The sequence below is a fragment of the Ictidomys tridecemlineatus genome, chromosome 15 (genome assembly GCF_052094955.1).
Source record: "Ictidomys tridecemlineatus isolate mIctTri1 chromosome 15, mIctTri1.hap1, whole genome shotgun sequence".
Taxonomy (NCBI): Eukaryota; Metazoa; Chordata; class Mammalia; order Rodentia; family Sciuridae; genus Ictidomys; species Ictidomys tridecemlineatus.
In genome coordinates, this window is record NC_135491.1 from 46134468 (window position 1) to 46157385 (window position 22918).

At 43.0% G+C, this 22918-nt stretch overlaps 1 protein-coding gene across 2 annotated transcripts in view; it reads left to right on the plus strand.

Annotated features, from left to right (window-relative positions):
- Wwp2 (WW domain containing E3 ubiquitin protein ligase 2) overlaps positions 1–22918 on the plus strand; it is a 130483-nt gene that overhangs the window by 38393 nt on the left and 69172 nt on the right. For both annotated transcript variants that reach the window (XM_078032600.1, XM_078032601.1), the window contains 2 exons: positions 14567–14704; positions 16464–16560. In XM_078032600.1, coding sequence (XP_077888726.1) covers positions 14567–14704; positions 16464–16560 — 235 coding nt within the window. The remainder of the gene's footprint in view (positions 1–14566; positions 14705–16463; positions 16561–22918) is intronic.

The window sequence follows — 22918 nt, forward strand, 5'->3', positions numbered from 1 at the left end:
ATTTTGTGAATTTGTTCATTCTTGTGTGCTACTTCGCTTGGCTTTAGTGCACATGCATGTGCATACGCGCACAGCATGTGTATGTATACCTGAGGCTAGTTGGAAGATGGACTTGCTTCTCTGGCAAGCCAGAATGAATGTCTTTTCTTGTGACTGAGGTCTTTGTGGCCATGTCTAACTCACCCTGGAGGCAGAGAGTGGGACAGGGGAGTGTTGTGTGCCCACTCTGGGGAGTGTGGGCTAAATCCAGCCCTGGACCCCAAATGTAAGCCTTTGCTTCATTTTGCCCCCTTCTGCATGCGTTATATCAGACTACTGTTCTCTTGGCCGGTACCAGATGCCAGGCTCTGGGATTTAAGCTTGTCATTAATGGTCTCTGAAAAGCCCTCTGTGTATTGCTGCCCATCATCCTGCACCTCAGGCAGATAAGCCCAGGTGGGAACCTCAAAGAGTTCCTGAGGAAGCCAAAAGCAGTCCCCAGCCCTGGCCCTCCACCCCCCCCAACTTCTCAAAGTTACAGACCAGGTCCATTTCTTTCGTGGCTTTGGTGTCAACCTAGAGCTGTTGGAAAGAAAGGTCCTTTTAGCTAGGAGTCTCAAAAAGTAAACACATAGGCCCTGAAACGAATGTTCAAACAAACCCGGCTGAGAGGCTGCTTTGTGAAGCCTCATTTGAGGAAAGAAGAAAAGCTTTCTGTTAGGAATGCCTTCCCCTGGACAGCCAGGCTTGGCTGCCACCTCTAGAGTGTCCTGAGAGGGTGTTGGCGCTGAAGCCTCTGAGAGTCCTGTGAGGGTGTTGGCTCTGAAGTCAGTCAGCCTCAAGGGAACACATATTTGACAAAGGGCGATTTCACCCCCCATAGCGCTGAATGCTGCCTCTTCCTCTTCCTATAGATAACATTGGGACCTTTTCTATTTTCCCTAGTAGGTGGTCAAGACATCCCCTCCTTTTTTTTTCTTCCTTCTTAGACTTAAGAAATTCTCAGTGTTGGGTCAGGGAAATTTCCTTTATCCCTGCAGAACATAGTCTTAGGATTGTGAGTCCTGCCTGGTGAGGGAAGGGCCTGAGGTCTGTCAGCAGACCTGGGTAACTCTCCGTGTGCCAAGCCAGGTGCTAGTGTTGAAGCTGTGGACGAAGCAGAGGACACCACTGTCCTCTTGGAATTAAGAGTCCAGAGAGGAAGCAGACTAATAGTGCAGGCAGATCCATCTGGGCAGATGGGGGAGAAAGTACTGGGTCCTCTGGGAACCATCCCACGGGCTTTCCCTAGCCTGGAGGAGGAATGTTGTGCATCAGGGAAGGCTTTCCAGAGGAAGTGACTCCGGACACCAGAAGGGTGAGAAGAAATTGCCCCAGGGAACAAGAGAAAGCCTTCCAGGCTGAAGGACAGGGTGTGGGAAGCTGGTGGGAATGAGCAGAGAAGGCTGGAGGGCCAGGCAGGGTGAGTGAGAGACAGTGACCAAATATGGCAGGGAATAGGGCAGGCACCAGATCTGGGGAAACTGAATGCAAGCCACATATGTAACTTAAAATTTGCTAGCAGCCACATTAAAAAAAAGTAAAACAAAAGCACTTGTATATATATATACACACACACACACATCATATATTACTAATTTTATTAATATATCTTACTTAGTTCCATATATACAAAATGTTATCCTTTTAACATATAATCAAAATTTTAAAACTTTCACTGAGGTATTTTAGTTTTGGGGGAGATATCAGATCTTTGAAATCTGATTTGTGTTTTACACTCACACCACATCTCAATCCAGAGTAGCCACCTTTCAAATGCTCAGTAGCCTCATGTGGCTGGTAGTCTCCAGGTGGGACTGTGCAGGCCTAGAGGTTAAGTCAACTAAGGAAGACTTGGGAAACTTCTAACTGTGGTGATTGTTGGGGTAGGACTGTACTGTTTGTTCAGTCATAGAAATGTTTTCTGTTCCTCTTGGGCCTGCCTCATGGAGGACCAGGCTTTCTTATGAGGCATATAGCTAGCCTTCAGGTTCTAAACTGACAAATGATACAGGCATGAAAAATGTCCTTGAATTGGTGGTAGGAAAATGAGTCTGTTGCCTGGATATGAGCTGTTTCCTTCCCTTGGACAAAAAAATAACAGAGATATTTTCTCCGGTGTTTAGGCCTCTGCTCTATGCCTAGAGAGCTGTTCCCTCCAGATTGTCCATTCCAGTCTCCCTAGATTCTCCCCAGGGGTGGTGGGAAGGTAGAAACAGCTGGAATAGTATAAAGATCAAACCTTGTTTTTCTCCATGAAGTGTTTGAATTTTTTTTATCTTTTTCAATCTAGCAATTGGAGTAGTTTTCATAGAATAGGAGAATTACTTTGATAACAGAGGGAAGGGGATCTTGGACCAGAATGAGAGTGCCACAGTTAGGTACTGTAGGGATTTTCACTTCAGTGCCAAGCCTGGCCTGGGAGCTGCTATTCATCAAATACAGGCTGGTAAGGCATAGTTTCTTGGAATGTGATATGTGTCTTCTTTCCCTCCCTCCCCTTCCTTTCTTCTCTCTCTTAATTAATGTTTATTTATGTATGTAAACGCACATTATCATGTATTATATGAATTCATTCTCTTGGAGGAGTGCACACTACAGGAATGGCGAAATGAGTCTTGAACACTCACTGTCTTGGTCCCCAAACTCGCCTCAGCCAATAGATTGCATTAACATTTTAGAAGATTCATAGACTACATCAAGTGAAGAATCAGGGGTAGAACATTTTTGTCTTGGATGACCTCAATTTCACAGATAGATTTTTTTTTTGGTACTAGGGGATTAAACCCATGGTATTTAACCACTGAGCCATATCCCCAGCCCTTTTTATTATTTTTTGAATTTTATTTTGAGATTGGCTCTTGCTAAGTTGCTTAGGGCCTTGCTAAGTTGCTGAGACTGGCTTTGAACTCATGATCCTCCTGCCTCAGCCTCCCAGGCTGCTGAAATTTCAGACATGTGCCACTGCACTGGCTCTGCACCTGCATTTTTTTCTTTTTATATAGTATATATTTTATCGCACCTGTAGTATTTTTTAATGTGTGCATTTCTGTTAGCATTTGCAGGTATAGTGACTTTAAACAAAGTTGTTGAAAAGTGCATGATCCTGTGGGAAAGGGATTTGGAATGTGTGTAGTCTTTTACCTTTCTGTATTTTCTGGATTTCTTATTATAGGATATTGTTATTTTTTCAGTTAATTTTATTTATTGTTTAACAATATTGTATAGAATAAATGGGAAATGTTTTTAAAATCTTTAGGAAAATTTCAAACATAATTTCAAATAGAGATATCTGTGTATTGCACCGACCGTCCTGGATCTATTACCCAGCTGTGATGATGATCACCGCATGCTCAGTTGCTTTTCATCTTAGGCCTCACTGTTTTGAGGAGTATTTGAAATAATACCTTAGACATCACTGTCACTTGCTGGCACTTCCATATACATCTCTAACTAAAAAGGAAATTGTAAAAAGAAAAAAACAACAACAACAACAATGAAAAATTGTATGCACTATGCAATTAATGGAAATTGAAAAAAAAATAAAACCTCTATTCCTTATCTTACTCTAGAAAAAACACCTTTCCTCCTTGGTTCCTTTATTTCTTTGTCCTTGACCTACTTGTTTTTACATGGTTTGAATAACAGGTTCATCCTATAACATCATTTCTTTTAACTTAACATTGTAGTTTGAATAATTTCCCATGTTGTTTGTACTCTTTAAAATCGTTAATTCAGATCTTAATTGGGGCAAAAATATGTCATGCATCTGAAATTTGAATTTCTAAAAAGCTAGTTTTTAAAAAGGGGAATGTTTTAAAAGCAGAATTTTAACCATAAAAATAATTTTCGAGGAGAGCTTGTACATTTTGCTGTGTAAGAAACTTTTAAAAGGAGGTTTGTTCTTTGTAAGCCTGCCTCTACCGTGTTTATAAACATGGCTTTGATCCTGGGCAACTGGGAGAGGTGGTTGTGGTTGCTGAGGTTCCCTGAGGGCAGAGATGAATGATCTGTGAAAGCTGGCTGGCCTGGGAATGGAGATTAATGGCTTGAGGAGGCCTGTCCTTCCCCTTGGGGCAGAGGGGCGCTAATGAGGAGGAAAGGTAGTTGATGTGAACTCAAGGTTTAGTCTAAAGACTTACCTTTCCAAGATCTGTGTTTATTTCCCATAAATCACTTTTTAGAAATTTAAAATATGCTACAGCTTCACAAACAGGTTTAAGATGAAGCCTTTGATTCTGTCTTTCAGGGATCCTCAGATGGCTCTGGAGACTCTTTGTCTGTTATCTTATTGGATGGATAAAGAGTCATTTCTGAAGTGTGGATGTCTGTGCATTTTTTTTTTTAAAGTAAAGGAAAACTTGTATAGCTTTGTGGGCTTTTGCTCTTAACTTTCTAACCTTAAATCAAAAGAAACAAGGATGACCAGGATTGTTGGGCCTGTCTGTACCAAAATGAGGATGTGGGGGCCTCATCGATGCTCCTTCTGTCTTGCTGGAGGAGGGTATTGTCCATCTTCTTCTTATCAAGGGGCCAGCTCCCCCTCTGTGCTTGGGGCTGCCCACCTTGGACTCATTCCTGATTCTCTCCTCCTACTTCTCCAGGTATTCTTCTCTCTGTCCCTTGCAAGGTAATTTGACTGTTAAAAGTGACAGTTTCCTACCATTTTGTCCTCTTCCATGATCTCCCCCTCATCCACTCCTTCTCTCTGTATGACTACCGAGTGTAGATGACCCAAGATTTGATCTCTAACTTTGTCCTCTGTCTGAGCCCTGCTTCCATGTAGCTGATGACTCTCTTGGTATCTCTTTGTGGATATATTAGAAGCATCTCAACGTGTCCAGCCAGTATCCAATTTGAAGTTATCACCTTCTCCTGAGACTTAGTCCTCTTCCAGTATTCCATATTTCAAGGCACAGGCCCTCTGTTTGTCCAGAAAGGTCAGTTTCAGAGCCAGGAGTTGTCTTTGAGAACCTCTGCCCCTCTTGCCCAGGCCCCCTTTCTAACTTCATTTCAGATCCTTCTTTTCTGATCTTTCCTTTGCAAACCTGCCTCCCTTTTATCTCTCCCTGCATGCTTTCCCTGTCCCTCATGTTTTCATCTGAGGCTTTCTTTCTGCACTGTCTGTGCCCTTCGTTCCCTTCAGCTGTTTTCTACACTGCAGACAGAATGATTTTTGAAAATGTAAAGCAGATCTTATCAGGCCTTGATTAAAAACTCTTTAAGTTCCATAGGTTACTCTGAGGATAGAGAAAAATTCTTTAACATGGCTGTCCCAGGAGGTACTCCAATATCTGACCACCATTTAGCTGTCCTCATTCAGATCACACCCCACCCCAGCCCCACTCTCCTCTATTCAGTTTCCTGAATGCAGTCAGCTTATTGTGCCACAGGGCATTTCCTCTGTCTGGAATGGTCTTTCTGGCTGCCCCACCTGCAACCTGCTAGGTGTCTGCATGAAACTTCAGCTCACAGTGCGTTGTACTTGGGTTCTTGGGGAATGTGTCCTGATGGACCAACCAGGCCAAGTGCCCAGCTGCTTGTGGCACCGTATATTCTCTGCAGGAAACCTTTTCTCATAATTGCAACTATACATATGTGAGATCATGTAGAGTTACTTGTGCTTCTTCTACTGAATCATGAGATTCTAAAAAGCAAGGATCATGTCTCTTTTCTTTTTTGTGTACTGGAAATTTAACCCAGGGGCGTTACCATGTCGGTTTTCTTTCTCCATTATAATCCAGCTTCTAGCTGTGTCTGGTAGAGAGTGGGTGCCTGATAAATGTTTCTCAAGTAAATGAACAAGAGAAGTCTAGAAATTGGCTTTGTAAAATGAAGATTATTTTCTCTAAAGAGTTATTGCAATCTTCAGTAGACCAAAACTGTACATTAGACACGGAAAAAGTGTGGACTCTCAGTAGGAGCAGAAAGAAGAGGTTTCAAGACCAAGCTACACTCTTCCTTACCTACTCTGTCCTAGGAAGACCCCACCAAGCAAGGCATGAGTGTCAGGGCCGGAGGGGATGTGGGCGAAGCAGAGTGATCCTTGTTACTGCAACAAGAATGCCAGTGTTTACAAGCTGATTCCAGTTTGGTAGGAAAGACTTCACTTGTTAGGCTCTGGCTTTGCTTGGAAGCCAGAGAGACCTCGTAAAGGTAAATCCTGGAAGCCTCGACTTCCTTTACTGCAAGGGGATGTGAAAGAGCAGTCTCTTTCAACCTGGGTAGACTCCAGCCTGTGTGTGTCTTGAGTTATGGGGAACCAGGGAGTGGAAAGGAGACCATTTACTCTCTGCCCTTCTGGAATTTCCTCTGGTTCCGTTCCTGTGTGCACCAGTGTTTCTCAGTTATGTGTAGAATGAACACTGAGCTGTTAGTGAATGCTCTGCTTATTTTCACTTTCTTTTGATGGGCCTGTGGGATGAGGGCTGAGAGAAGCAGAAGGGAGGAGGCTGGTTCCACTAAGCAGCTCTATTAAGGCTTAATCAATCCCATCTTCATCAGGCTTCAGAGACTCTTAATCCTCAAATACTTTGTCTCCCCTAAGTGTATCTTACTTTTTTTAAAAAAATATTTTTTTTAGTTGTCGATGGACCTTTATTTATTTATTTGTATATGGTGCTGAGAATTGATCAGTGCCTCCCACATGCTAGGCAAGTGCTCTACCACTGAGCCCCAGCCCCAGTTCCCTGAATCCTATTTTTTTTTTTTTTTTTGGTAATGGAGATTGGACCAGGGGTGCTTAAAACCTTAAGGTCTTACTAAGTTCCTGAGGCTGAGTTTGCACTCGTGATCCTACTGCCTCAGTCTCCTGAGTGGCTGGGATTACAGGTGAGTGTCACCACACTCCACCATATCCTATTGTTGTGTCATTTCATTTATCTCAGATTTCCAAGTTAGTCCTTACATTTGCATTCTGAGTTAGTAAAAAAAAAAGTTTTTTTTTCCTTTTTTTTTTTTTTGTACCAGGGATTGAAACCAGGGGTACTTAAACACTGTGCCAGATCCCCAGCCCTTTTTGATACTTATCTAGAGACAAGGTCTTGATAAGTTGCTGAGGCTGACTTTGAACTTTCGATCCTCCTGCCTCAGCCTCCCAAGCCATTGGGATTATAGGTGTGTGCTATCGTGTCCTGCATAGGATCAGTATTTCCTTTTAAAAAATAAATAAGTGTATTAAGGTGTAGGGGTATAGCTCAGTGGTAGAGCCCTTGCCTAGCATGCATGTGGCCCTGGGCTTGATCCCCAGCACTACAAAACAAAAACAAACAATAAAAGCCCTGTGAACACGCACATACATTTTGTTGGCATGAGAGTGGGAGAGACTGTGTTAATGATAAAAGCCCTTAAACTGGAAAGTTGTTTATACACTACTGTGAAACTGGGCTTGGGTTGTGGCTCAGTAGTAGAGTGCTTGCCTAGCATGCACTGGGTTCAATCCTTAGAACCACATAAATGTGAAATAAAGGTATTGTGTCCACCTAAAACTTAAAAAAAAAAAAACAAAAAAAACCCCAAAACGACAAAAACCACTACTGTGAAACTGTCTAGGCAACAGTTCTGGATTTCATAATGGAATTGAATTATAGTAGCAGGATTTGGCAGTTACAGTTTATGTAGATCTTTTCTTTGTTGGAAGAGGGATGGCAACTTTCATGCCCTATTTATCTATATTTATTAGTACCATATGCAGACAACATGTTTAAAAGTCTAAGTCAAGAAAGGGAAAAAGTAACTTTCAGAAAAATATTACTCATCCTTGTTGCATGTACCAACTCTTTGCAATAGGAAATTATTAACCTGAAGCCACTTGCAAATGTGAGGTTCTGAAGTGAGGGAAAAAAAGAGTAGGAGTAATTTTCCAAATATTTTCTACCGTTTTTGTTTCTTTTCAGGACTGAGAACCAAACTAAGGGCCTTGAGTGTGCTAGGCAGGCACTCGGCTGCTAAGCTACATCCCCAACCCTTATTTTCTACCTTTTCAGTATTTTAAGCCACCTATGTACCGTTGGATTCTTGTGAGCTTTCTAGTTAGCCTGACCTTGATGTTGGTGTGTTGGGTGTGTGGGTTGTGGGGAGGGCATTATAAACAGAAAATGTGCAAATAGTCAGCAGAATCTTGTGGCCCTCTCACCCAGCTCAACAGTGGCTCTTGCCCAACTGGGTTAATTTTGTAAATTCCAGAAATATTTCATCTAGGAATATTTCAGTATGTATCTCCAAATATAAGGACTCTTAAAAATCATGATCTGGGCTGGGGATGTGGCTCAATAGGTAGCGCGCTCGCCTGGCATGCGTGCAGCCCGGGTTCCATCCTTAGCACCACATACAAACAAAGATGTTGTGTGTGTCGAAAACTAAAAAAATAAATAAATATTTAAAAAAATCATGATATTATGCTGGGATAGAGGGTTTGCCTGGCACTGGGTTTGATCTCTAGCGCTGCAAAAAAATCCTAACCTTAATGCTAGTTTCATACCTTTAAAAAAATGGTAGTTATTTAATCTTGTCAACTATCTAGCCACTTTTTGTGTTTCTCCAATTGTCTTTTGAAAGTTTCTTTTCTGTGATTGGTCCAATCTGCAGTCAGGATCTAAACAAGATCACTGTCACGTCTCTTTTAACCAAAGGACCCCTTCCTCATTTTACCCCTTGTAGTTCATTGTTGAATAAACAGGACAGTTTCCCACACTCTGAATTGTTGCTGTTTGTGTCCCTGAAGTGTGGTTCAGTGTGTCCCTGGGTCGAGCCTCTGTCCTTCTGTAAACTCATGGTGGATTTAGAGACTTGATCTGTTCTTTGGTCTTCATCTTGGTGTGGTGTGCATTTCTACCAGGAGGCAGCTGGTGTCTGGTTGTTGCTTTTGATGTGCTGGCTAATCCAGGGTTCTCTGACATGGCCCAGAGATTACCCAGATTCTTTCTCCCAGCCTATTGCTGTCTGTCAGCCTCTATGAGGTAGCATCACAAGGTATTGGTAGTTGGTTTGCATTTAGAACAGAAAGGTGCAGTGCTTAACTGAAGAATGTTTGCTGACTACTGAAGTTAGCGTGAGCCCAGGCCTTTGGCTTTCTTGGTGGAACTGCAGTCTCTTGCCAGCGGAATATTTTTATTACATATGTTCCATTTTGCCATAATCAAATCTGACTTCCTCCAACCATGCTCTCAGTTGGCCCTTTTTTGTAGTCTCTGCCTATAATTTGAAACTTTGATTCCCAGAGACTAGTGGGCTGTTGGGCCTGCAGATGTGCTTGGTGGGGATTTGTGGGTCTCTACTAACCTGTGCCAGAGAAGAAGGCAAAGCCAAGTTTTCTTAGACACTGTGTTCCTGGAATACACTGCCATTGCCTCAGTCCAGGCTGCCATTTGCTCTCGCCTTGACTACTGCCGTGCCCTGCTCTTGCCTGCTCCCGCCCTTGTTTCTCCTGCAGCCAGGGTGATTGTGTTTCAGAGGAGTCCTGTCACTTCCTTGCCCAGGCCCCCTTGGGGTGCCCCATCTCATGCACAGCAAACACAAACGCTCTTACAGGGTCTCTAGGCTCTTATTCATGGGTTCTGTCACCGCCTGCCTTGTTCCTCTTCCCTCACTCTATTCCAGGCACACTGGCCTCTCTGCCGTTTCTCAGACAGGGTATGCTCTCACATGGGCCTTCAGATTTGCTTTTCTCTCTGCCTGGGATGTTCTTCCTGTAGATGTCTATATTCCTTCCCCTGACCTGCTTTAAGTCTTAGCTCCATTGCTACCTTCCTGTGAGACTTTTCCACTTGAAATCGTCTCCCCTAGCACTCTCCATCCCCTTTTCCTGCTTCATTTTTTTTTTTCTACTGCACTTGACATCTTCTGGCAGATTATGGTTCCCTCCCTCCTTCCCCCACTGGGGATTGAACCCAGGGCCTCACACATTCTAGGCAAGTGCTCTACCACTGGGCTACATCCTTTTTAGTTTATTTTGAGACAGAGTCTTGTTAATTGCACATTGCACAGGCTGGGCTTGACCTCATGATTCTTCTGCCTCAGCCTTAGTTGGGATTACGGGTGTGTGCCACCGGTTGCTTTTTTTTTTTTTTAATTGCTTATGTCTGTTTGCTCCCAGTTAGATTATACAGACTCCAGGAACACAAATTTTAGTCTGTCTTGTTCTGTTGAATCACAGTGACTATAGAATAGCAGTACTAATGTGAACTGCTAGAATTCAGATGAAGCAGGACCTGCAAGGTTGAGAGTAGTGGGTGAGCTTTATGCTAACTCCAAGTCTAGTTGTGGAAATCGCCCCACTCTACCCACTCTTTCATGGATGGATCCTCCTACCCCCACCCTAGTACTTGGGTGTCCTGGTCTTGTCTGCCCCCACCCTCACTTCTCCTGCAGCTACAGTGATTGTGCTACAGTAGGATTCATGTCATTCCCGGAGATGGAGCCCAGGGCCTCATGCATGCTCAGCACTCACTCTACCACTGAGAAACACCCCCAGCCCCACTGGTTTCTTGATTCTTGAGTAATACCCTCTAAAGGTAATAGAAACAAGTGCTGGAAGTAAAAGGGCCTTTGTAGAGTTGTCAGCGTGGTGAAGTGAAACCAAAGGGCCCAGAGGTGAGGTGGTGGAGATGGCTATTTATAACTAAGATTCCAGGATATGTTTTCCAGTCACACTTAGCCTTTCAGCCTGCTTGTATGCTCCAGTCTGTCACTCAATTAGCTAATGGTTTCTTTAGTCCCATTATGCATTCTAGGGCTCCCCTGGCTCCGGCTTTTTTTTTTCTTTTAAATTATTTTAATTTTGTCTAAGAAAATAATAGGGTGTTCTGTTCTTAGTGGTTTAATTTTTTAAATATTCTTGCCAATTTTTAAAAAAGTTCTTCTTTCCAACCCTTTATTATAAAATTTGCAACCATTTATTATAAAATTTGCAAACATACAGAGATTTCAAAGAGTGATACAACGGCCATCCAAATGCCCTCCACCTAGATCCCACAGTTGACACTTTCCCACATCTCGTATTGGTATGTGTGAGTGTGGGCTGTGTGCATTTTCCCTTGTGAACCATTTGAAGATAAATTGAAAATTCCATGACACTTCACTTCTAATATCTTCAGCCTATTCTCTTGGAGAATAAGTGTAGGTATCCTCATAATCCACTTGGCATCTCCCAAGAATAAGGACGTTCTTATTTAAAATCATAGAGCTACTGTCAAACCTAAGAAAAGTAATAGTAACTTCAGGAACCATCTAATAAAATCTAGTCTGTTTGCAAATTTATTTAATTATCCAAGAATTTTTTTTAAACTAAGGTTTAATACAAATTCATAAATAGTATTTGTTGGTTTTCTTTCTTTCTTTCTTTTTGTTATAAGTTTGTTTTAGTTGTTGATGGATCTTTATTTTTTCATTTAAGGAGTCCAGGAGAGTTATCTGACAGATGTCCCATATTCTGGATTTGTCTGGTTGTCTTGTGGTATCATTCAAACTGTTTCTCTAACCTTTAGTTCATGTGAACTGGAAAGTAGGTTTAGAGGCTTGATTAGATAGATTCAGGTTAAATGCTTTCGTAAGAGAACTTTAAAAGTGACCTTGTGTACTTCATACTGAATCCCCTCAGGAAACCTGTGGCATCAGGTTTTTTTGGTGACACTAAACTTGATCACCTGCTTATGATATGACCAGAGGGCTCTCTTTGTAGTATAACAGTGGAGGATTATGTTCTCAAAAACTTAATTTAAAGGAAAACACATGTGCTTGTGCACACACGTGCACACACACACACACACACACACACACACAGAAACAAAAAACAAAACCCCACTTCTCTCACCAGCTGATTTGGAAGGTAAAATGTGTCTAAAAGTGCTATAAGGTAACTTCTGAGCCTGTAAGAATATGACTCTGCTGAAGACATTAGTGGATAAACTTGACAGAAGAGCTGGATTGGAACTTTAAGATGAGACCACAGAGAGAAAAATTCAAGTTACATCTGTGATTTTAGAGAACCATGGCAGTGTGATCATCATGGAGGGCAGAATTAGTAGCTTGGGCCTTTTGTTCCTCTACCTTTCCATTAAACATTGTCATCCCTCCAGGAAGGAGGATAACATGCTCATATTCCATTTACAAATTGATGGGCTTTGGGATGTCAGGGGGAGAATCCAAGGAGCCTTTCTAGAATGTTTATATCAACACAGTTCCAACAGTGGTACTGTTGAATCCAAAAGGCTGGGTGTCTTTAGGAGGTGTTCTAGGAATAAGACAAGACAGTTTGTCCTTTGGTAGTTATGTGGCTTACCTTGGAAGATTTTGTGGAGTTTGTTGTTATAACCTAAAAAAGTCTGAGAAAGGGCTAGAGTGACCATGCAAGGAATGCTAAGTTAGACCAAGAGAAATCAAATGATGAGGATGGCAGCATATTAGCAGATTACCAGGTGCTGCTAAGTTCTCGACCTGTGTCTTCTGCAGAAGGTGCAGGCAGGGAAATCAATGCTCAAGTTGAGTACTTTGCTAATTGCTACTGAGTTCTTTAGTGGTAGGTAGCACTGAGACTGGAACCATGGGGCCTGACTGTGCCTGCGCACTCAGCGCTCCTGCTGAGTTGCTAGAGACTTAGGTGCTGGATTGTGCCTGGGGATAGGAGTGGGGAGACACTCCCCGACTTTAATAAATAAACACACACACACATACTTACCATTGTATAGTTTCAGTGATTCAGGATTTGGCAGCAACTCAGCAGTGTGGCCTGGCCTGGGATCTTGCACACCAAATTGCAGTGACATGTGGACTGAGCTGCAGTCACCCAAGGGCTCGCCTGGGGCCTTAGCCTCCTCTGCCAAGATGGTGCACTCACATTCATGAAGTGGGGCTGGTGGTGAAAGCCTCTCTTTGACTCTAGAAAGAACTGGTTTCTAAGGTACAAGTGTTATTTCATAGAAACATTTAGAACTTACCAGACCCTTGGCCCCAACTGTCTGAAAATAGCACATGCAAAGAAGAATTGGAGAGATCAATAGAGGAAAGAGAGATGAAGGGATGGTAGGAAATATTAGGAAAGCCCAGAGCCTGCAAGGTAACTGATTCCTATATTCTGTAAGAGATCCTTGAATTGATTCAGACTTTTCTGCTAAGTTCTTAAGGTAATGTCTGTTTTTTAGAATTGAAACTGACTTTTTGTTCTATTATTTCTTGGTGGGGGGTGTTTATCCTTGGAAAGTGCTCAAATTCACCTTTATGTTTGTAGAAACACTTACGTAGACACACTGAGCCTTGTTCTGGAAAACAGTAAGTTAGATTGTAATAGTACAATATCAACTAGGAAATGAAAGGAAGTGGTGGATTGGGTGCAGGGTGGGCAAGGAGTAAGGTTCCAGGGTGTGGCACTTTCTTCCATCGGTTTAGTAAAGCGTGGGCAGGAGTGGTGGGGCTGTAGGCCCATGGAGAGCTGAAGCTGCTGCTTTTGGAGGTTACAGCTCCTGACCGGATTCCACTGAACAGAACTGAAATGTTTAGTGTGGACAGAATATTTATCTGGATGGAAGCTTTTCAGTGTGCCAGGCCTGGTGGTATGGCTTTAGGGGTGTGTGCAGCAATTTCTAGTCCGCCTCGGCTTAGTGCTTCTGCTGCTTCTTTTTGTTCCATTTTTCTGCCATGATTACCCATCTTTTTTTTTTTTATTTGCCCCCAGGGCTGATTCTGCCTAGTAGCCTAGGGGCTGGGTGACCAAACTGCTTCTTACCTGGTCTCATAGTTGGCTGGTCTCTCTCTCCTCATAGGATTGATGACACTGACTTGTTTGTATTGAGCTTTTATTGTTTTAAAAATGTCCTCTATATTCCAAATGTTCTTTTGTTTGTTTGGATTTTGAAAAAGGGTTTTACTGTGTTGCTGAGGCTGGCCTTGAATTTGCAATCCTCCTTTATCAGCCTCCTGATTAGCTGGGATTACAGGCATGCATCATCATGCCCAGCAGGATTAAAAATTTTAGAAACATTTGGGGCTGGGGGTGTAGCCTAGTGATTGAGCATGTGCTTAGCATGCATGAGGCCTAGGATTGCTCCCCATCACCAATAAACAGAACAAAACAAGACCAAAAAACCCCATCTTTTATCACAAAAGAGAAAAGAGTAAGCCTCTAAAGAGGTCTCTTGCTGAAGTTTCCTTAGGGTCTGGCCTGTTTCTCTTCCCTTCGTTCTTTTATGGGTAGTGGGATGCTCCTTGCAATCAGTTTCCTCCTCAGCAGGCCATCAATATCCCTACTCTCCCCTCACAGTCCTGCAACTATATGCAAACACATCAGTCATGTAGAAATTGTGTAGTTAACCTAGTGATAGAAAATGTTTAGAAAAAAAAAAAGAAAACTGTTTCCCCACCAGCTTAATGGAACCACGATTACCATAGGCAGGTTCCTTTTCGCTCTTTATTTTTCCTTCCACGAGATAGATTTGAAGACAAGGGAAAACGATGCTAGGGAAGCCAGAGTAGGCCAAGTGGAAGGTTCTGATACACAGAATCATAACTCAGGGTGCACTTGATTTAGTCCATCCATGTTGCATTTTGTACCCAACAGTGGAGAACACGCAGCTGACGCTGAACCTGCAGACGGAGAACAAAGGCAGTGTTGTCTCAGGCGGAGAGCTGACAATTTTCCTGGACGGGCCGACTGTTGATTTGGGAAATGTGCCTAATGGCAGTGCCGTGACAGACGGTGAGTGCCGCCCTGCTCCCCAGGGCTGTGCCGGGACAGGGCGGGCCGGGCAGGGGGCAGGAGATGCTGAGAGCTGGGTTCACCACCAGACGTCTTGGTTTGGGAACTGCTTAACCAGTCCTGGCTCACAGCTGGCCCAGACTCTTCATAGCCTCCCAGTTCAGAATCACGACATGATTTTTCAAGGACTGCTTTCTGATCAAGGACCAAAATAAATGTCACATCTTTGTGTTATTGTTTGGATTGAGAGCAGAGAAAAACATCTTTTAATTCCACATAGACTTTGGAAAATAAAACGTCTTTAGCAAAAGTGAGTTTGGTCCATTTTTCTTCTCCCAAATACTGTTAAATCCCTGGAGACGTTGAGGGTGTTTTTATGAGATGGTGTTAGCTGGGGAGGGGACTGAGTGGCCTGTAGAGATGCACACTAGCAAAAGACAGGCCAGCATAGGAAAACCGGAGAGCGGAGTTCCCCCCCACCTGTCCTAAATGTTGGTAGTTTATTTCTTTTTCTCTAATCTGAAATTGGTCACCTTTGGATCTAGCAGGAAATTATTTAATGAAGTCCAAGGTCTGATATGGGTTGAATTTCTCCATAATTTTTCTCAATAAATCTTTTGTTAGATGTGACGTAACTGTGATACTTTTAAGGGCCTCAGAGAGGTGTTCTGTACCTTTAAAGGGGTGAAATTTGAATTCTAATTCAAGGGCCATTAGACGGACGAATCTCAGTGGTTGGCTGGACCTTGGCTGCTGGCAAGAATTCCTTCACTGGGCTGAGCAGTACTTTGGGCACTTTTGGTGCATAGAGAAAAAAACCATGTATCAGTCACTTCTTTAACACAGAAATACATAATTGAGCACTGATGTATACTACGTCTTAGTCCAGGTGCTAGCCAGATGGTAATGGGAAAAATTCATATTATTTCCACTCTTTGAAGTTTATAGTCTACTTGTTTGGGACAGGACTTGTTTGGGAAGTTAGATGTGAAATGAATAAATGTGTAAATAATTACCTGTCAGAAACTGTGGACGGGAAGGCACAGAGTAGTATGAGATTCCTCTGCTCTGGGGGATCTCGTCTAAGCTGGGGGATCAGGGAAGTTTCCTTGAGGAAGTTGAAATCCAGAAGATGAGAAGCTTAGACAGACCAAGCTGGGGGCATGGGGAAGGGGCATGGGGAAAATGCATGGCTGAACCTGTGATGGGAACAGAGGTCCAGGGTGACTGGACCTGAGAAGCACGGAGGGTGGTGGAGGTGAGGCTGGAGAGGCAGGTCCACTCGGGTCATGCAGCCTAGAGCCCATGGTAGGGGTGTTGAACCCCCTTCCGAGAGGCGGAAAGCTCCTGAAGGGCTTTCAGTAGAAGAGTGTCATGGTCTGATTCAGCTTTAAAAACTTGCTGGTTGCACTATGGAGAAACGCCCCCATTGTTTGCCCCCACTTTGCATGCTTACCATCTGTTCTCTGTCACGCTTGTGAGGTTGAAGTTCACTTAATTTAGAAGGCATCTGCCTGTTATTACCTTGGGTATTCTTGAATGTTTTGGAGAAGAAAAGGTGTTCCTGTTCCTTGTCTCAGATAAGATCTCACATAATTGTCCCTATTATTTCTTGTGCCAGTGGCTACAACAGGCACCATGTCCATGTTCCATCATGTGGGTGACTAATACAGGGGAGTTCTGTGCCTGGTAGCTAACTTTCAAACGGGTTGAGCTTCTCAATGTTGCCATCCTTTTCTTTGATTGATCCCCTTTCTAGGATCACAGCCACCTTCAAGAGAATCCAGTGGGACAACTGTAGCTTCAGAGAACCGGCACCAACCCCCCAGCACAAACTGCTTTGGAGGGAGATCCCGGTAAGACCCCCCTTGTTGATGAGAAGGGAGTTGGACAGATGCCTGAAGCTATTGAAGAAACACTGGGAAGTTGCAAAAAACAATTTATGTTAGAAACTACTGGAAATTTTCAGATATCTTATACCTGATTTGCTATGATAAAGAGTTCCAGAGGGGAGTAGGGACCTCAGGATTCTTTGAAGGTTCATTGGTTCCTTGGCAAAGATTGGGTTTAACTAAATTGGTTGCTGGGATGAAAGAACTTTTATTTATTTATTTATTTATTTTTTTGTGTGGTCCTGGGTGGTGCTCTACCACTGAGCTATATCCCCAGTCCTTTTTATTTTTCACTTTGAGATAGGGTTTGTTAAATTGTGATCCTTCTTCCTCAGCCTCCCAGGTCGCTGGGGTTATAGGTGTGTGCCATTGTGCCAGGCTGAAAGAACCTGTTGAACAGAGAACTTGATTGTTTTTTTATACATCAGGGGTCATGGTGAACCTAGTTGTCCTTCTGGCATTCGTATAAAAGTACTTGGAACATGGTCTTTGGCTGTGAAATTTTCTGATCAAGTGTTTCTCTTTTTGGGGGATGGCCAGTGGATTTTTGTTTGGGAGGAGATAGCGGGGACTGAACCAAGGGGCACATGACCACTGAGCTGCATCCCTAGCCCTTTTTAAAGACAGGATCTTGCTGAGTTGCTTAGTGCCTCACGTGAGTTCTTGATCCTCCTGTCTTAACCTCCTGGGCTGCTGGGATTGTAGGCGTGTGCCACTGTGCCTGGCCAGTGGACCCTTTTGAGTGTTGGTTAAAACCTTGTGTACTTAAGAGTCTGTGTTATATAATAATTGCTATGCATATCACAAATTATGTAATTTCTTTGCATGGAATTCCCACCTTTACTTGAATTAATGGTGCAAAACTCATTTCCATGGCAACCTAATTTTTAGGTAGGAGAATAGCTTTAAGTGTACTAGAGAGCCGCAGAAGTGGGTTGGGCCCTGTGCTTGTTTGTTTATAACAATGCACAAAATCCCCAGACATTCAAGGGAAGTTTAAAGAAAAGAATAATCAATCATATGAATATAGTTTGTAAATTTTATTATCTACTAAAAGTGGGTGAATAACTGATAAATTTTTTTTTCCAAATACTTCCCAGAGAATGGGAATAATGATTTGAAAAATGGAGTTTAATTTCAGCCAACACCAATGGCATCTTTTTAAAAAAAATATATATATATTTTTAGTTGTAGATGGACACAATACCTTTATTTTAATTAGTTAGTTAATTAATTAATTAATTTTTATGTGATGCTGAGGATCGAACCCAGTGCCTCACACATGTGAGGCAAGTGCTGTACCACTGAGCTACAGCCCTAGCCCCTACCAATGGTATCTTGACATATTCCTCCGAGGACAGCAATGAACTTCTCCAGAGTGGTGGTTTTGTGGGTTTATGAAGGTGTGGTAACTGGAAAGTGTCTGGGTGGGATCGGCAGGAGAGGATCTTTTGTCTGTAACATCATTGGAAGCTGAAGGGCTATTCTCTGTTGTCATTTCTCCAAGTCTCTGCAAAGGTGTTACATAACACTCTGAAGACCATTCTCACTTTCCATGACTTGCTAGATGGCTTACAAGGTGGAAAAAGTAGTCAGGTCTTACAGGGTTAGGATTGGCAATATGATTGCAAATCTTGTGTCAGCAAAGGAATGATCTAGAACTGTTATTGCCTTGGTGTTCTTGAACATCTTGGAGAAGAGAAGTTGTTCCTGTTCCATGACGCAGATGAGATCTCACATGATTGTCTCCTCAGTGGTGGCCAGCTGGGGCAAGGAACGCTCTAGAATTTCTCTTCCCGAGTGATGCCATTTTAGCTTCGGTACTTAGTGACCTCTGCTTGGTTTTTTAGTTGGACTTGGAAAGTTTGTGTCAAACACACTGATGTTAATTTTGCCTCTGGGAGGCAGAGTCTAGCTCTTAACAAGTTTAGACTCTCAATTATCAACCTATTTGCTAGTCTCTGAATTTCTCTAGTTTATCAACCTTGAAATTCATAGATCCTGATAACCCTTCTTTGCACTGAGGATTGTTGCCTGTTAAAACAGCAGCCAGAGTTCAATGGATGGGGTGCACTTGTGCCCATCCTGCATGGTAGATGTTATTGGTGGTTAATGTCCAGTGAATTATTGAGGGGCCAGGGACTTCTGGAGAGCTTAGGTGGCATGGGAGTCTTCCTCAGTCGGCTGAGCTGTTGCAGCACTTTAGTGGACTCAGTCTGAATTTTTCACATGTCTCTGACATCTAAATGTTTAGTCTGTATTCATATAGAGCCTGCTGCCATTCAGCAGCAAACATTTTTTGGAAATATGACCCAAAGGCAGTATCTTCTGCATGTGTAAGGTCACTGTGCACATATGCTTACTTCTGCAGTTAATAGAGTAGTCTGCTGGTCAAGAGTATAGGGCTTGGGAACCCAAAAGTGTAGATCAAATCCCGGCCTGTTATTTATTTGCTGTATCACTAAACTTCTCAGAGCCTTAGTTTTTTTTTTTTTTTTTTTGCTTGTAAAAAGGGGATATCACTTGCCTCCCAGGGCTATTGTTGGAATCAGCTAAGATGAGGTATGTCTTTCTAAGGGCCTCCACCCCCAGGAGCCCTTGTTGAAGGTGGCTTTTGTTTTTCTTTGCACCTGGAGGCTATTGTGTGCACACCCCCCCAAACCTGAAAAGTGAGGCATTGTCAATGCATTTATCAAGGGCAGAGGGTGGGAGGTGGTGAGTTGAACCTTTGAGATTCAAGGGCAATACTCTGCTTTCTTACTTCTCTGGGGCAGGGAGAATGATGGGCTTCTGCCTGCTGCCTCATAGACTAAATATTTAGCTTTCACTGTCTGAAGGGTAGGCTTTTCTTGGACTTTGTTCTGTGCACCATGATCAAGCAAAGGTGCTCTGACGTGTCCATGAAGGTGAGGAGTGCAGTGTCAAAGCAGCCTCTCCTTTCCTCTCTGTCCTCCTTTGTAGAGCTATGGAACTGGGACTGTGGAGGGTTTGCTCTGAGGGATTCAGCTACCAAACTTACTTGGCAGAGCTATCATCTGCTTGCTGAGCAAGATCTCAAAAATCCCTGGGATCTTACTTTTTTTTTTTTTTTTTTGGTGCTGGGGATTGAACCCAGGGCCTTGTGCATGCAACGCAAGCACTCTACCAGCTGAACTATATCTCTAGTCTGATATCTTACTCTTGAAGAACAATAGGGTGAAGCATCTCTAATTGTCTACCATCTGGTCTGCCACATGGAAGCCAGCATGGCATTATAGCACAATTCATATGACATAAATTTGTTTGCAACCAGATAGTGGGTCTGGTTGAATTAATAAACAGTTAATATAACTTGTATGCTCCTACAGTGGAATATTTTCCCATAGTAAATGTGGTTGAAAGTCAGTTAGGTCAACATGGTAGAATCTCAGAAAAATGTGAACACGAGAACTAGATCACAGGAAAAAAAGATTGTGTGATGCCATTTATATGAAATTTAAAAATGCTAAACCAAACAATACATTTATTCTAGATTCCTTCATAGGTGGTAAAACTATAAAAAATGGATGGGGAAGCTGGCATGTGGTAGTTCCAGCTGTTTAGGCTTGAGCCCAGGAGTTTGAGGCCAGTCTGGGCAACATAGCGAGACCCCATCTCAACAAAACACAGAGCAGATCAAAGAAATGGATAGGAATAATTCACCCTGCATTCAGGAGAATGATTATCTTGGTTGTGAGGAAATGGGAATGAGGAAAAGCACATAGAGCAAGTTTCTAAGGCCACGTCATTTCTTAGCCTGGGTGGATCTCACATGATCACTTTCTTCTTCTTTAAAAATATATATTTCATATATTCCTGTGTTCACATGTTATATTTCATGATATAAAAATAAAAGCATTACCTACCAACCTAAGGAAGCTGAACAGCAGTGATGGAGAATTTGTCATTTGCCCTTGAAGAGACAGATTTCAGGCCTTTAGGTTTCTCTAGGTTCAATAATAGCCACCTATTTTTATTCCACCCAGTTTATATATATATATATATATATATAGCTATTGATTCTAAATCGATGCTTCACATTGGCCTCTGAGGCCACACTTTTGCCACTTAGGAATCTTAGATCTGAGAATTTTGGGGGAAACTTGAAGGAATGGGTTCAGAGATAAGCTGGTGTCCTGGTCCTGTATCACAGCACCGAGCTTGGTTTCCCGAGGGGGCTGGTTTGATGCTCTTCAGTATTTGATTGGAGTGAGGAAAGCTTTGTGTTGAACCCCAGGATTATGCCTGTTAATGTGCTATCCTGTGCAGCATCCTTTTTCAGTGTTCCTCACCCTAGGGTCACGGTGGCTATGCCTCTTACATTTTGAAGCCCCTAGAACAGTGTGTGCAGGTTGGCACTGGGAGTACCTCCAGTACCCTTTAAAGTTCTCTCAGTTTTAGCTTCTTTTGCTGGAACAAGACCCCTTGGGAAGCTTGCCTAAGTGGGTTTGGGCTGTGAAGGTCTTGTGTATCTGGTATTGTGTGTATGCCCCACCAGGAATGTCGGAGCATGGCCTCCACTCTTTACAGTGAGTCCAATCTTCATGAAGTAACAGAGACTTGTCAAACAGGCGAATAAAACTATGAGAGAGAAGAAACCAGTGTGTGAGGGGGAGGACCAAGGAGAGAGGGAGGTGGAAGTTTGCAGAGATGGTCATTTTTATCCAGTGGTTCAGTACACTGTCTTAGGGGCCCAGTGGAGTGTATATGGGGTAGGAAAGAACCCAGAAGAGGGTCCCTGCTGGTACTGACCACTCTCTTTGGAGTTACCGTTAGATTACCAATGGTTGTGAAATTTCCTGCTGAAGAATGAAAAGCCAGGATGTCTTGAGTGTTTTTGTGGTTTGCTGTTTCTTGGTCACCTGTGACTTTTCTTCCCATTTCCCATAGACTGTCTGTGGCTAGCCATGCTGCCCTCCAGGTGCTGCCCAAGGCTCCCTCCAACAGCTGGTTCCTCAGGCTGGAGTTCCTATAAAGTTTCCATAGTCAGAAAGGGAAGCGAATAACAACAACAAAAGGAAGAACACACTTAATTTGCTTTAAGCTTCATAAAGTTTTTCATTCATAGGTCTGAAAACAGTATAAAGGACCTTGGTTAGGAAGCTGTATGTGGGGGCTTAACCATCTTATTTTCCTTTATTATGTACATATATGATTTGGTATAAAAGTGTAAGTGAATGTGGGGTTGGGGTGGGGTGAAAGGCTGGAGGCCTTGGATTTGCCTGTGTCCCCCGCCAGCCGTCAGTATTGGCTACTCTGGGTCTAAACCTGCATTTTAACATGCTCCTCTTGGTGATTCTCTTAAATGTGAAAGTTTCAGAACCTCTTGTGATAGTTTTCACTCTTTCTCCTTTACTCTTCTTTGTTGTCCTGCTTTGATGAAAATATATCAGATTTATTGTCTCCCTTGCCTTGGCATTAATGATCTCTGAAGATTTAAAAGAGCTATATTCTTGGAGCCTTATAAAGCCCCAAGGTCTCTGGTGAGCTCTAAATAGCTCATCGGCTATGTCTGCAGACAGCCTATCCCAGAAAGGAAAGAAAAATAAACTTGTCCAGTGTGAGCCTGCTGGGAACACTTCAGGAAGTCCTGGAGGGCGGGGGTAGGGGTGGGTGATGTGGATCAGGAAGCAGAGCTGACAGGGAAAGAGGGGTGGTTGGGAGCTCAAGCCTTGGGAACTGGGCCATTCTCTCAGTCATTGTTGGCCATTGCCACTCCTTCTTCCTTTGAGACAACTAAAAGCTCCTTTATTTGTAGATATAAAGGAGCATGAAACTGAATGTAGCACCTGTACAGTTTCCATGTGGGCCTCCCGCCCACCAGCTTTTCCTTAAGACCTAGCTGTGGCCTCATTATACTATTGCTAGGGAAGAGAAAGGAATCTGCGTAATTCATCTATTCCTACAGTGATAACCAGGACACCATCCCTGCTCACAGGGAGCCTGCACCCTTGTTTCTGAGCAGTTGGTGTGTATGGAGTAGATTCAGATTGTGGACAAGGGCATTCTCCAAGCCACACATTGAAAAGTAATCATGGAAGTTAATCACACATTAAATTATATATTGATATTATTAATTATGAATTAACTATAGTGACGCATGCTGCATGATACATTTATTTATTCAGATCTGTTTTTTCGTAGGTATTTAGTTGGCATTTCCTCTGTATGAGCCTAGTGGGATGTGGCGAGTACCAGAAAGCTGAGTAGGAACTAGGAGGAAGGAAGGCAGTTGAAGGCAGTAACCATTTCCCACACTTTGAATGCCAGGTGCTGAGCTAGGTCATGATCACAAAAAGATAAA